The sequence below is a fragment of the Acinonyx jubatus genome, chromosome C1 (assembly GCF_027475565.1).
Source record: "Acinonyx jubatus isolate Ajub_Pintada_27869175 chromosome C1, VMU_Ajub_asm_v1.0, whole genome shotgun sequence".
NCBI lineage: Eukaryota > Metazoa > Chordata > Mammalia > Carnivora > Felidae > Acinonyx > Acinonyx jubatus.
The window spans coordinates 91,123,250-91,137,237 of NC_069381.1; the positions used below are offsets into that span (position 1 = coordinate 91,123,250).

Sequence of the window (13,988 nt, forward strand, 5' to 3'; positions counted from 1 at the left end):
CATACCACCTGGCTATGTTTGGGTTCTGTCTTCCTGCAGTGAAGGCCGGGAGGACCCTGAAGGAAACTGTCTTAGACTTTTCTTCATTGATTTCCCTTCTCTCAGGACCAGTCCTGTGCTGCTTGTTGTCCAGTATATGAACTGTTGTTTTATATGTTCTATAAAATATTATAGCTATTTACAACAGGAGGGAAAGTCTGGTTCCTATTACTACATTATTGCCAGAGTAGAACAGTTTTAGGGCATCTAACAGCCAGGGTGCAGTGGGGCTCACCAAGACTCCTTCAAATTCCAATATCTGTAATTGTGAATGGGTGTTCACTGGTGTTCCGTTAAGGATGTTCCTGTTTCTTCTGCAGAATGAATCTGTAAGAACAGGAGCCTCTAAGCAGTCAACTGAGAATTCCAAGTCAGTACACAGTGGCCTGGTAACCACTGCATTACTCCCACTTTTTTAGGATTTCCTCTTAAAATTTCATTATGGGAAGAGACCAACCATGTTGTTTGCTTTTGGTCTTACTGGTCTCTGGAATTCTCAGAGTGAAATGTCAGGTCGTGTGGCCCCTGGCATCCTGACACATGAGGAGATAGGTACTGGTGAAAACTGAAAGCAGTAATACTCTCCCCTCCATGCGACACCACCACTCAGCTCCCCGCCTGATTGCTCGAGGGGTCGAAAATCCTCATCTAAAAATAAATCCAGCTACCATCAAAAAGACACTGTGCTTTTACAGACTTGTAGAAAACCTGTATCCTCCCAGATGAAGAAACAATAGAGGGAACATGTGTGTTCCATTATAACATAGGGCCAAGGTTCTGGGTACATCAGCAGTAACAAACCTTCTGTTGATGAGGCCATTACTTCATTTAAACACCTGTTTTATTCACAGAGTTTGCTAATTTTAAATTTTTAGTATTCTCCATACTTTATTGATAGAGGTCAGTTAGCACCTGGAATATCAAGGCAGAGCAGCTTTGCGGCAAAGCTGCTATCACAAATACGTATAACGAAAATACAGTGGCCAGGCTGTTAGGACAGAGAGTTTTGCCGTAAAAGGTGATTCATGGATGCAAGTGCCCTCCATTTTGCCCTTCACCATCCTCCCTACCTGTTGTCAAACTTGGATTGCTACCAGTCCAAGGCAAGCAATTGCTCTTTAAGCAAGTGAGACAAAGTTGACACATCCCCATTCATGTTCCATGGCTTGAAACAGTCACATGGCAACACCTATCAACAAGGCATTTAGGAAATGTGGCCTCTAGCTGAGCAGCCTGGACAGCCTGTTGCCAGCTGAAACTGCGAAGAAGGAGATGATAGATTCAGAGGGACAACCAGCAGCCTGCCAAACCAAGCTAGTGAAGAAATAAACCTCTCTTCAAGATCACTTCACTTCAAATCTGTATTACACGGGTATAATTTACATTACTGACTACATATAAAAACATTGGCATGTTGACTAAAAAAATTCTCACATCCAGGAAGATGCATTAAGACCTCACACTGTAGGGGTGCCTGAGTGGCTCAGTTGCGCGTCCAAGCGTCAGCTCAGGTCATGATCTCACAGTTCATGGGTTCAAGCCCCACATGGGGCTCTGCACTGACAGTGTAGAGCCTGCTTGGGATTCTTTCTCTCCCTCTCCCTCTCTCTCTCTCTCTCTGCCCCTCCCAAACTTGTGTTGTCTCTCACAAAATAAATAAATAAAACAAACAAAAAAGACATCACACTATAATTGCAACTAAAAACTATCACCCATAACTCTGCAGGGCCTGGGTAAATTGCCAGTCAGTATATGCCCTAGGATAAGACTGATTTTAGGATTTATGTATAAACATGTTTAAAGAAAAGTTTTCTTGCCACAGGTCAAGATTTAGGAACAGTACTAGATTATTGTAGGAATAAGTGTGTCTAGACTAATCCAGTGTACTAATCCTAAACATTTAATATTTCAAGTGTTTTCTATCCGTGATATCTTTAAACCTTGTGGAAATCAAATCTAGTAGAAAATGCCTAATGCACCTAACTCTTTGAGTGCAAGGTTAATTAGAACAATTTCAAACATTACAGTTCAAGATTTTGAAGGGTTTTTTTTTCTTCCTCTGGTCGTAGGGTGGGGTCTGGAGCTTATGAACAAGTTGTGATCAAACGCTAGAAGTCAAGCTGGTGAACTGAAGCTTCTTCCCTGGGGGTTTGAGACATGGGCAATCAAGCTGTCAAGGCACTTCATTCAAGCATTTATGAGAAAATGAACATATTTGAAACATGAAGCACGTTCCTCTATCAAGAGGAAAGCCAACACTGATTCCTTCTGTGAAAGTGTGTGCCACCATCCTGTCCCACCCACCAAAAGGGAACATCAGAACAGTAGTATCCAGGTGCTGTGCCACGTGTGTTTAGAGGCACACAGCTTCTGTGGTCACTGCACATGATAATGAAAGCCTGCTCTTTCTTTTGAAACAGCCAGGTGGGGAAAACAACATTATACGTCTGAGTATAGCTCAGTCCTGAAGCGTAAAACCTGTAGTAGAGGTAGGTGCTCAACAGGTTTGGGCTCTAATTATTTAATTTTAATGTTTGGGAGATAGTAAGTGAATGTCTTGAACCCTATAAATTCTGTCAAGATAGTTACAATCTCTTAAGGATATCTTCCATAATATTATATACTACCTATGGTATTGTACTAGGTTTATTAACTCTTCTTGGTTAAATAATTGATAGAAAGTTTGGGTGTTCATCCTTCGGGGAAATGCTATACTACAGTCAAAGCGTGGAGAATGCTTAATTCTAAACGTATCCGTCACAAGTGGAATAAGCGTGTTTAAGTCTGAGATGTGTGAATGAGTGTAACGCCATTATTATGCAGCATGCATTGTTACTTATTAATGTTAGATGAGCTGCACAACTCCCGCTAGCACTATATATGAGATTCAAGCTAAGCTTAATATTCAATATGGTAGGCTCCCATGAGGCACCTTAAGAGCTGTTCTATTATTCACTGAATAGTATCTGCTGGTTTCAGGAGTCAAAATTCAGAACAGGAGAAAAACCTTAGCATCAAAAGCCAAGCAGCCTTTTCTGTGTAAGTTCAGACTTATCTGAAACTGAAAATTGTTCCAAGGAGGTGGCAGATAAGACAGGGGACAGCTGCTTGACATTACTGACATAGATTCGTGATTTTCTATTTTAACTCCCCACGATGGGATAGTATGTTTTTTCCTTTACTATAACAGTTGTTGTTTTGAGACAATAAGATATAACATAATCCAATGCAGCTTTTCAAGTATTATCTGATCTGGATCCAGTTTAACAAGTTCGAAAGATAGATCATCTTTTTATCAGGTGGGAAGAGTTTTTCTGGTCTTACATGACAAGTTTTAATTTTCTTGGAATCATTCAGTCACTGAAGAAAAATGTAGATTCTTTAGAACCAGTAATTCCCAGTCCTTACTTTCAAAACCATGTCCAAAAAAATGTGGTATGTTTGAATAATTTTGCTCTAGGTATTTTTGTTTTGGCAAAGTAAAGGGAAAATATATTAAAATATTTCAATACCCAAATTTAAAGGTTTAGAAAAATTTGAGTAGTTCATGTTACAGTTTTCGGTTTTTTAACAATTCAAGGATTAGGTATTCCAAATTAATCCAGTACTACTGTTGCACCTAGATATTTTTTAAAAGATTAAATTCCATTTTAGAATATTTTGAATGTTGAAAGATAAGGTTTTCTGAGTCGTTACTAATACTTTTGTTTTGTTTTGAAAGGAAAAAAGGTGACCTGAACATTTTAGTCTAACCAAGGAAAATGTTAGCTGAAGTGGTAAAGACTTGCTTGCTCTCTGTGATTAACAAGTGAGTTGATCCGTCCATTATATATTATGGGGGTGTTGTGGGGGTGGGGGGGGTGTCAAAGTATTTAACAGAGATAAGAAGGTAGTGTTGGAGATATTTATGATGTATTAAAAACATATTTTTCTATTTTCAAAATATTATTTCTAGACTATATTTTTCATTGGCACTAATGCAAATAATTTTGCAGTTTTGAAAATAAGAACTATAGATTGTAAGCAAGGTTCAGGGAAGACATTCTTCAGATATGTAAAACATGCTGTAATCCAGGCATTGTCCATCTTGCCTGCGCTCAGCCTGATACCTTTATACAAGACTGACTCCCAGTATTTAAAATGATACAGAATTATTTTTTAAAAACAAAATGTGGAAATCTTGAAATGTATAAATATCATGGCTTTATAATTTTAGCAGCCACCAGATACATCTTGATTTATGTAGTAGAAAATCATTTTATTTTTTAACGTTTATTTTTGAGAGAGAGTGTGTGCACTCGCGCACACACATGTACTGCGCAAGTAGGGGAGGGGCAGAAAGAAAGGGAGAGAAAGAGAATCCCAAGCAGGCTCTGCACTGTCAGCACACAGCCAGATGCAGGGGCTCAAACTCATAGGGGCTCTAACTCACAAACTGTGAGACGATGACCTGAGCCGAAATCAAGAGTCCGACACTTAACTGAATGAGCCACCCAGGCACCCCAGAAATCATTTTAATAAATAGAAAAATTGATTAGGGAAAAATCAGCGCAAGTCTGGATTCATATTAGTTTGTGTTGCATTGGGATACTTTGCAATCACATTTCATTACAGTCCTCTGAAAATATTTGTTAAAGTTCACTTAAGTGTCTGCCTTACTTTTCTGGTTTTTCTTAGAAACTACTGAAAAAAAAATTGCCTTTTAAATACCAAGTGCACTTTTGGTTCCATTTGGAGTTTAGAAAATTGGATTTGAAAAAATAGATTTTAATAAATTAATTTTTAATATTAAAATCAAATTTCAAATCACCCAGTCTTAGAGAATTTGCAGATATATAACCTTGTCTTTCTAATCCTATCCTAGAGAAACATAATGGCATATTAAAGCTATATATTTGTGGTTAGATACAGAAATCTTAAATACCTTGTTTGGGGGAAGTACAGAAGCTGGTCAGGAGCCCACTTCCCATGACTTGAGCTGGTAACTGAAACCAGAGCGGATGTGAAGGGGGCAGGCAGAGCAGCCCTGGGCCATCAGTTTGCATTCTGATGGTTGACTCCCCTTTGTGGTGTTGAAGGCTTTCATATACAAGCAACCGATATGGATTAGTACTTAAAATCTGAGAAAGTCTTGACCAAAAATCCTGAAGTCCATCATCCCATTCCAGGAAATACCATGAGAGTAATGTTATCCAAACTAGATTCTTCTGTTTTGTTTTGCTTTTCATGAAAACTGTGAGCCATCAAGATCCACCACCTTAGCCCATTTGTTTCTAGAAAGAAAACAAATCCTCAATGAACCACCAACCAAAACATAAAACATCCAGAAGTAATTTTAGACTGAGATTTCCATGCCAACTAGACCACTATGCAAGCTCAAGCTGACAGTATTAAATACTTCATTTAAAAAAATTAAAAATTAAAAAAATACTTCATTTAAGTACTCTGAACTGTTAGGCTTCCTAAGACTTTTATAATATGCTTGAAAGAAACTGGGCTCATATGATGGGGTTGCATTTTGTTTTAACAGGTCAAACTGGGACAGTTCAGAAATTATACTTGGTCAATTCTTAGATGGCACGTCATGTGAATATAGTCAAGTACTGTAACTGAAATTGTTATGCCACTTTCTGTGTTGGCTTAGGTACTATGCATAATTTTAATAGCCAAGATTTTTAAGAATATGAACTCTAAAAATATAAAGGATGAAATTAAGCCTGTTAACCTTATTTTAAGACTACTCTGGAAGCAAAGGCCTTATTATTACCTTATATGTGATTTTTCGTTAAGATAATATATACACAGTATATTTTAATCATGTGAGTGGTCTCTAGCTACTCCCTATATGACAAAGCTGGCAAAATTTTTTATTTACACAGACAGTATAGTCTGCATTTACAAATGTTTATGTTCATCACATATATATATATATATATATATATATATATATATATATATATAAAACAAAATTCTCTTGCTGATATTCATTGACCAAATCCCATGCAGAGAAAGACTTCGGATATATTGTTTGATTGTTTTTTGGAAATATGTCTTATTCTGGAAGTTGGTATACTTGTGGGTGATCATGTAAATATTTACTGAAAAAAAATTGTTATGGAAGTGATTCCATTAGTATTGTTCTAATACTTGGAAAATGACCTTCATATTTATGTATTTCTTTGTTTTACTGTACAACTATAATTCCAGGAAATTTTTTTACCAAAAAAAAAAAACCCTTTTATTGTATTTGTAATAATGTTAAGGTGAATCTTCAATAAAAATCATCTTAAACTTTACAGTGTTTATACTTTAAAATGTCAGTTAAGATTCTGCCAGAAATCCATCAGATCCTTGCCAAGGTAAAGAAACAGAAGTAAAACAGTGTAACTTTTTCCTGAGAGGTTCCCCTCATTTATTAGCAGATGGTATAGCACAGACTTGAATCTTCTGGTGAAAGACCCTCCTTTGAACTCTGAGGTTCACCCTGCAGTGGTGTGAACATGGGCTCTAGAGTAAGACCGACCTGAGACTGAATCCAAGCCCCCTTCTGAACCTGTTTTCTAATCTAGGATGGAGATAATACTACCACTAACTCTTCTGTGTTGTGAGCAAGAGCCCATGAAGTGTGAAGAACATGTCACAATAAGCACTATTATCAAGCCAAAATTTGCCTTTGTGCAGCCCCTACGTACAGAGCTTAATTCTAGTGTGAGACACATAGATGGTCAATAAATGTGCCACTATTAGGTTAAGACCCTCACTTAAATGATACTCAGTGTCACCACTGTACAGACTGTTCCTCCCTTTGACTAGGTCCTCACAGATGAAAAACAATGCCATGACATTCCCTTTGCTGTCATTCAAATTACAATAGCAATTTAAATAAAGAGCAATGGTTCAGGAACGCCTGGGTGGCTCAGTGGGTTAAGCATCCAACTCTTGGTTTCTGTTCAGGTCATGATCTCACGGTTCAGTTCATGAGACTGAGCCCCACCTGGGGCTCTGCTTTGACAGAGTGGAGCCTGCTTGGGATTCCCTCCCTCTCACTTTGCCCCTCCCCTGTGTGCATGTGTGCGTTCTCTCTCTCTCTCTCTCTCTCTCTCTCTCTCTCTCTCTCTGTCTCTCTCTCTCTCTCTCTCTCTCTCTGTCTGTCTGTCTCTCTCTCTGCAGATTGCCATGGCTTTCCTGGACAGTGCAGGTTATGGGAGGTAATGTGCATTAAGGAGAAAGATCCTGCTGGCTGGCCTAAGTGGGATGGGGATAACTTTGTGCCAGATCACAGCAGAACCTGGCAGGGCCCTCTGCTCTGCCCTCATACTACTTTGCCCACACCTGAAGCATGGAGTTCCCAGGCCCAGCCTGCTTATGACTTATCCCACCTTTCCTCAACACCAGTGTTTTTATCTCCCTCATTCCGCCTCATTACATTTTACTCCTTCCTTCCTGTACCTACATCTCACATACCTGGTGTGGACACATGTAAGGAAATGAAATATTTTACATTTGCATGATAGGAAATCATTAGTGGAGTTAATCCATCCCACATTACACAAAATGTAACAAAAATTCAGGAAAAATAAAAGATTTAACTATGGACATTCCTCAAATCAATGACATCTCCATATGGGCCCACCAGACAAGGAAATGTTAGAGACCTTCCTGCATGAATTACTTTAGACCCCATTCCTATGTACTTTTAACTCCTAGTTCTCCTTAACCATTTTTTTAAATTTTTTAAAATATTTGTTTATTTTTGAGAGAGAGAGAGAGAGAGAGACAGAGCATGAGCAGGGGAGGGCCAGAGAGAGAGGGAGACAAAGAATCCAAAGCAGGCTTTAGACTCTGAGCTGTCAGCACAGAATGGAGCCACCCAGGCACCCCTCTCTTTAACCATTTCTTAAACTGACTTCACCACTACATCTTTAAACCATTTAGCAGTGATTTCCAAGTAGCATTGCAAAAAACTTCAAGTTATTTTATAGCTTATTTATATTGGGGAGTTCCTGAGTGCAGTTACTTTTAAATGGGAAAAGTGTGCCACCTTGTGGTATTTAAATTCAGTGATTCAGTTCAACTCTCCCAAAGTGACCCTGTGTCTGCCCTTCTTTCCCAATACAACATGGAATTAAGACAAAGAAAAACTACACTAAATTTTTTCAGTACTAACTTTTTAAAAATTTTTTTAACGTTTATTTATTTTTGATACAGAGAGAGACAGAGCATGAACAGGGGAGGGGCAGAGAGAGAGGGAGACACAGAATCTGAAGCAGGCTCCAGGCTCCGAGCTGTCAGCACAGAGCCCAACGTGGGGCTCGAACCCACAAACTGTGAGATCATGACCTGAGCCGAAGTCGGACGCTTAACCGACCAAGCCACCCAGGCGCCCCACTACTAACTTTTTTTTAATGTTTATTTTTTGAGAAAGAGCGCAAGCAGGGGAAGGGGAGAGAAAGAGGGAAACACAGAATCCGAAGCAGGCTCCAGGCTGTCTGTCAGCACAGAGCCCAACATGGGGCTTGAATTCATGAACCAAGTGATCATGACCCAAGCTGAAGTCGAATGTTTAACCAACTGAGCCACCAGGCGCCCCCACTACTAATTTTTAAGTATTCTCTCCATTCAACGTGGGGCTTAAACTTACAACCCCTGAGATCAAACAACTGAGCCAGGCAGCTGCCACTTTTCAGTACGAATTTTACATAATGTGATATACTTGCAAAAAAATAAGCATTACAGACTTTGCTTAAATTAGGTAAAATTACTTTCCTTCAGTTTGGAATTAAAAGATTCTGTCAGCTCAGTTCATGAGGATTCCTACCAAAAAGGAGTGGATGGTCAGCATAGCATGATAAATGGCTTCCAGAGGGATGAGGCCAGACAAAGATAGTGGAATAACAGCCTATCCAACAAAAGCAAAATTTCTGATTGGATCGAAGCCAAGGTGTGGAAGTAGGAATGCAGTGTTTCTGGAAAAGCCAATAAAAGGATCAGACCCTAATCTGACTGCTTCCAGCTAGGGTCCAGAGAGAACTGCAGTGATGCAGGAGTATGCACAGTTTCACAGGCACAGGGGAACCCAACAAATGGGCATAGAGCACTGACAAGTAACTTTCAAAATATGTATAAAAGGTGTGTTAACTTGGGAATGCAAGCTGGAGCAGTCACTTTGGAAAACAGTATGGAGGTTCCTCAAAAAACTAAAAATGGAACTACCCTACGACCCAGCAGTTGCAGTACTAGGCATTTATCCACGGGATACAGGTGTGCTGTTTCGAAGGGACACATGCACCCCAGTGTTTATAGCAGCACTATCAACAATAGCCAAAGTATGGAAAGAGCCCCAATGTCCATCAGAGGATGAATGGATAAAGAAGACGTGGATATATATACAATGGAGTATTATTCAGCAATCAAAAAGAATGAAATCTTGCCATCTGCAACTACGTGGATGGAACTGGAGGGTATTATGCTAAGTGAAATTAGTCAGAGAAAGACAAAAATCATATGACTTCACTCTTATGAGAACTTTAAGAGACAAAACAGATGAACATGAGGGAAGGGAAACAAAAATAATATAAAAACAGGGAGGGGGACAAAACAAAAGAGACTCATAAAAATGGAGAACAAACTGAGGGTTGCTGGAGGGGTTGTGGGAGGGGGGATGGGCTAAATGGGTGAGGGGCATTAAGGAATCTACTCCTGAAATCATTGTTGCACTACATGCTAACTAACTTGGATGTAAATTAAAATATAAATTTTTAAAAATTTAAAAAAGTATATTGCATGCTTCATACAGTCTTCAAAAACTAGTTGCACAAGAGGTGAAACTAACATTTACCATACAGACTTAGACTTCTGACTCCTACCAGCTTGTTTTGCTAGATCAACAATACCCATAAGTGTTCCCTCTTTTGGGATATCCCCAAAGATATGTGTCCTATAGTTAATAAAGGATGTCAGTCATAGTTAACATCTGGCATCCTTGAACATCGTACCTTGCACCATGCTCCTCCCTGATCTGTCAGCAGCTAAATGCACAGGACCCATGTAACAAGGTGCTTTTGTTGTCATCTAGCTGAGGAAATTACATTTGGAATTATTCCTTGATAGGGGTACCTGGGTGGCTCAGTAGGTTAGGCATCTGACTTTGCTCAGGTCATGATCTCACAGTTCATGAGTTCAAGTCTCAAATTGGGTAAGCTCAGGTCCAGCATCGGGTGAGCCCACTTCTTTCTCTCCCTCCCTCCCTCTCTCTCTCTCTCAAAAAAAAAAAAAACATAACAACAACAAAAACAACTCTAGGAATTTATTCCTTGACAATCAGCAACAGAACTGAGAGCCCAAGGGGCTGACAGAAGTACTTCAAAGAGAGCTCAAGTGCAGGATATGATGTACCTGAGACTGGAAGTGAGAGAACAGAGGAGGGTGGGGAGCAGCGGGGGGCAGCATGTGAGCTGAGCCTCAAGGAGCTGTCAGCGCACTTTTATATCTCAACTGCATGGAAACCGAACTTGAAGACAACTGCATGGAAACCGAACTTGAAGACAGAGTGCCGCGAGAACTTACACTTTTAAACCATGAAAAGAAAAATTGGAGACAAACTTTCACTCAGATCAAGGGCCAGGGTGTTCTAATACTTTGTAACCCATTTCACACCTACTCTGGGAGGTGAACTGTGGTCTTGACAACTCTCCCTCTTAAGAAAAAGATCTGCAGATAAAATGGTCTCCAGCAGAACCACATTTTTTATTGTCATTCAGTGCAGTGAAATTCCTTGGAGGAAAGTCATCTGAAATGTTCGAGGCCTCTATATTTACAAAACCCTGGGGTCCATTCAAAGGGTTTTCCTAGAAAAAGGAACAACCATTCCCACAAAAAAAGTCACTGGTTCTTGCAACACTGGAATCTGTGTGTATTCTCAGTTAATTGAAGAAACCTAAGAACTTTTGATAGTTGTCCCTAGGGAGTGAAATGGGTATGCAAACTATTGACATTTTTTTTGTCCTAATAGTCTAGATTTTTTTAGCATGAACTTGCATTACTGTTCATGTTTTGTACCATCTATGTGTATTCATGCTTTTTAATGAATTTATAAAATACATTGCTAATGATAAAGGAAGCTGCATCAAAAAAATAGTTATTACCATTTACATAAGGGGGGGGCACCTGGGTGGCTCAGTTAGTTATGAGTCTGACAAGATCTCATGGTTCATGAGATCAGAGCCCCAAGTTGGGCTCCAGGCTGATGGTGCACACCCTACTTGGGATTCTCTCTCTTTCTCTCTCTCTCTCTGCCCCTCCCCCACAATAAACTTAAAAAAGGGGAGGGGGGTGGCAGCTAATACACAGCTCACCAAATGAGAAAAAAGCCATTCATAGCAAGACATGATTCTTATGTAAAGAGACATTTTTAGACAAAAATTTTAAAATTGCCTTCATGTTCCCTTTTCTTGGGAAGCTCCTAGAAAACCATTTTCAGAAATACAGAATAGGGATGAAGGGAGGTGGCCATCCAGCACTGCCCCTGCCCCCCGGGGTGGTGGGTTTTACAAGAACGAGGGAATGCCCTAGGATGGGGTAGTAAAGGGAGAGCAGGTGTAACAGAGGTAGTGGTTGGAGAGGACTAGGCTTCTCATCTGAGCAGCTCCCCACATTCAATTACCTGTGAGTCCTCTCAAATCTGGCCTGAAGTATATACAACTCATGCTGTATACGGAGCAAATTCTCTACATAGAAGTTAATAGGGTTGCCACTTTTTAAAAATGGTTGAGAGTGAGCTAGAATGGGGAAGGTGCAGGGAGAAGGGGACAGAGAATCCAAAGCTGGCTCTGCACTGACAGCAGAGAGCCTGACGTGGGGCTCAAACCACGGATGGACATGAGCTCATGGCCTGAGCCGAAGTCAGATGCTCAACTGACCTGAGCCACCCAGGTGCCCCACCACTGTTTTTTAGTCAGGTATTTGATGGTTGTCTCAGAAAGAACCTTAAAGAAGGACTGTTCACCTTCTAGACATGCAACATGCATTGATGTGAGAACTGACTAGCCAGATACAAGAATGAGCCTTATTACTGAACAGATACTGAAGTTACCTAACATCCCTAAGATTAACACAGCTGCCTTATAAAGGAACATTTCTCTGGGCCAGGCGCAGTCTTCTTAGTGCTTACAAGAACTCTGTGAAGTAGTTCGTTGCTCCCGGCATACACACAAGTGGGCCAAAAATTCCCTTAGCAAACCTGACTTTGGCTGCTTTTACAGCAGTACGAAAGCAGGTCTCTACTTGGTTTTGTCCCTTTAGAAAGATCTCATTTCTGTGCTGCAGAAGGTTGGAGTAGATAGCTTTGTTTTAAAAAACAAAAACAAAAAACTGCAAACTATTGGCAACATCAAGCAGCTGCCTTTTTAGTAAGTATTTCAGTGGAACACCACATGCACTTGTTTGCATGTTATGTCTGGCTGCTATTGCACTTCAACTCCCGGAGAGCTCAGTAGTTGCAAAGATTTGCTGTCCCTGCAAGAACATCTGCTGACCCCTGGCTTAGAGCATTAACAGAAGCTTTCCATGTGCAGAGAAAGGCCTCTATCAAAATAGAAGGTAAAGACCAATTTCATGAAGAATGTAGGTGCTGCTGTTACCAAGACATGGGGGAGCCCTGGGAAGACTGTAGCTCCATCACCCATAGCAGCCCTGAGTTTTCAGGTGATGAAGCTTGAACAGTGATCAATTAGCCTGGAGGACAACAGGATAAAGCATTGGCCTTGGGGTTAAGATGTTGGCTCTAACACAGATGAGAAGGAAACCCTAGGGTGAAAGTCAGGCAGAGGCCTAGAAAGGGGAGGACAGACAGGGCCTTTGTGTGGGTAGGGGAGGGCAGCAAAGGTAAATCTATTGGTACTATGCATTCAAGAGGGAAAAATCAGTAAGAAAAAAAGGGGACTGATGGAGCAGTCTATATTTAAGAACAACTGGTTAACAGTGGTTACGGTGATCACCAGATGCCTGGGGAGGGGGCTCAGTTGGGCATCTGACCCAATTTCGGCTTGGGTCACCATTTCACAGTACTGTGAGTTCAAGACCCGTGGTATGGAGCCTCCTTGGGATTCTCTCTCCGAATAATTTTTTTTTTAAGTGTTTTAATTTTAAAAAAATAGGAGTGGTTACAGTGATCGGATTCTCTTCCAGAATCCCTTCTTTCCCTCCCTGCCTTCACCAAATCTACTTTCCATCTACTTATTAACCCTTCAAAAAGCCTTGAAAAATCTGCCCCAGCATGCCATTCCCAGCACCAACACTGCACAGCCAGTCTCTCCCAGGTTAGTTGAAGATATGCCCGTTGTGGCAGAGTTGCCACAATGTCCTTTCTGTCCTTGTCCCTTCACAGGAGTGTCACGTGGGCATACGCCCTCCCAGAATATCAGACTACACCTCCCAGCTTTCCCAGGTGGTAAGGAGGACTTCAATCCGCTCAACAAGAGCCTAACAGTGTAGAACTTTACCCAAAAGCTGGCACATGCTCTTTGCCCCTTTTCCTTTTTCTCCCCACTTGGAATATGCAAGTGGAAGCTAAAACATCCCCAAGGGGCATCAGAACAGGAAGGTGGATGAATTAAGTCCCTTTGGTGGTAGAGCTGCCCTGTGTGGGCAACTTACACCCTACACCCCTCCCTATACTTCAGAAAGTAGTGTCTCATTTAGACCAGTTCTCCCCATTGTGTGAAACTCTATTTCTCTCCCAATGGAGACCACTACCCCAATTCTAACCAGAAAACTACCCGAAGAGGATGATGCTCTAAAACTGGACAGGGCTTCTGAGGCTTCTCTTCCCTTCAAACACCCACTCCCCTCCCCACCCCGTCTTGTGTTTTATCTAAGTATTACAGGTCAGAATTTAGGCCAAAGGAGGTAGGGAATCCTAAGAAGATTTTAAAGTTATTCTTATTCCCTGG

The 13,988-nt window shown here is 40.7% G+C and overlaps 1 protein-coding gene across 4 annotated transcripts in view; it reads left to right on the forward strand.

Annotated features, from left to right (window-relative positions):
* The window catches only part of EEIG2 (EEIG family member 2), a 94,198-nt gene extending 87,863 nt beyond the window's left edge, over window positions 1-6,335 (forward strand). Inside the window, exons 11-14 of one of the 4 annotated variants that reach the window (XM_053214558.1) lie at window positions 2,109-2,374; window positions 2,460-2,528; window positions 3,761-3,847; window positions 5,570-6,335. In XM_053214558.1, the coding sequence (XP_053070533.1) occupies window positions 2,109-2,151 (43 nt within the window). In that variant the 3' untranslated portion in view covers window positions 2,152-2,374; window positions 2,460-2,528; window positions 3,761-3,847; window positions 5,570-6,335. Of the gene's footprint in view, window positions 1-2,108; window positions 3,848-5,569 lie in introns of all 4 variants that reach the window. The other 3 variants (XM_053214556.1, XM_053214557.1, XM_027058452.2) reach the window with 3 other exon arrangements.
* Window positions 6,336-13,988: the final 7,653 nt, after the last annotated feature.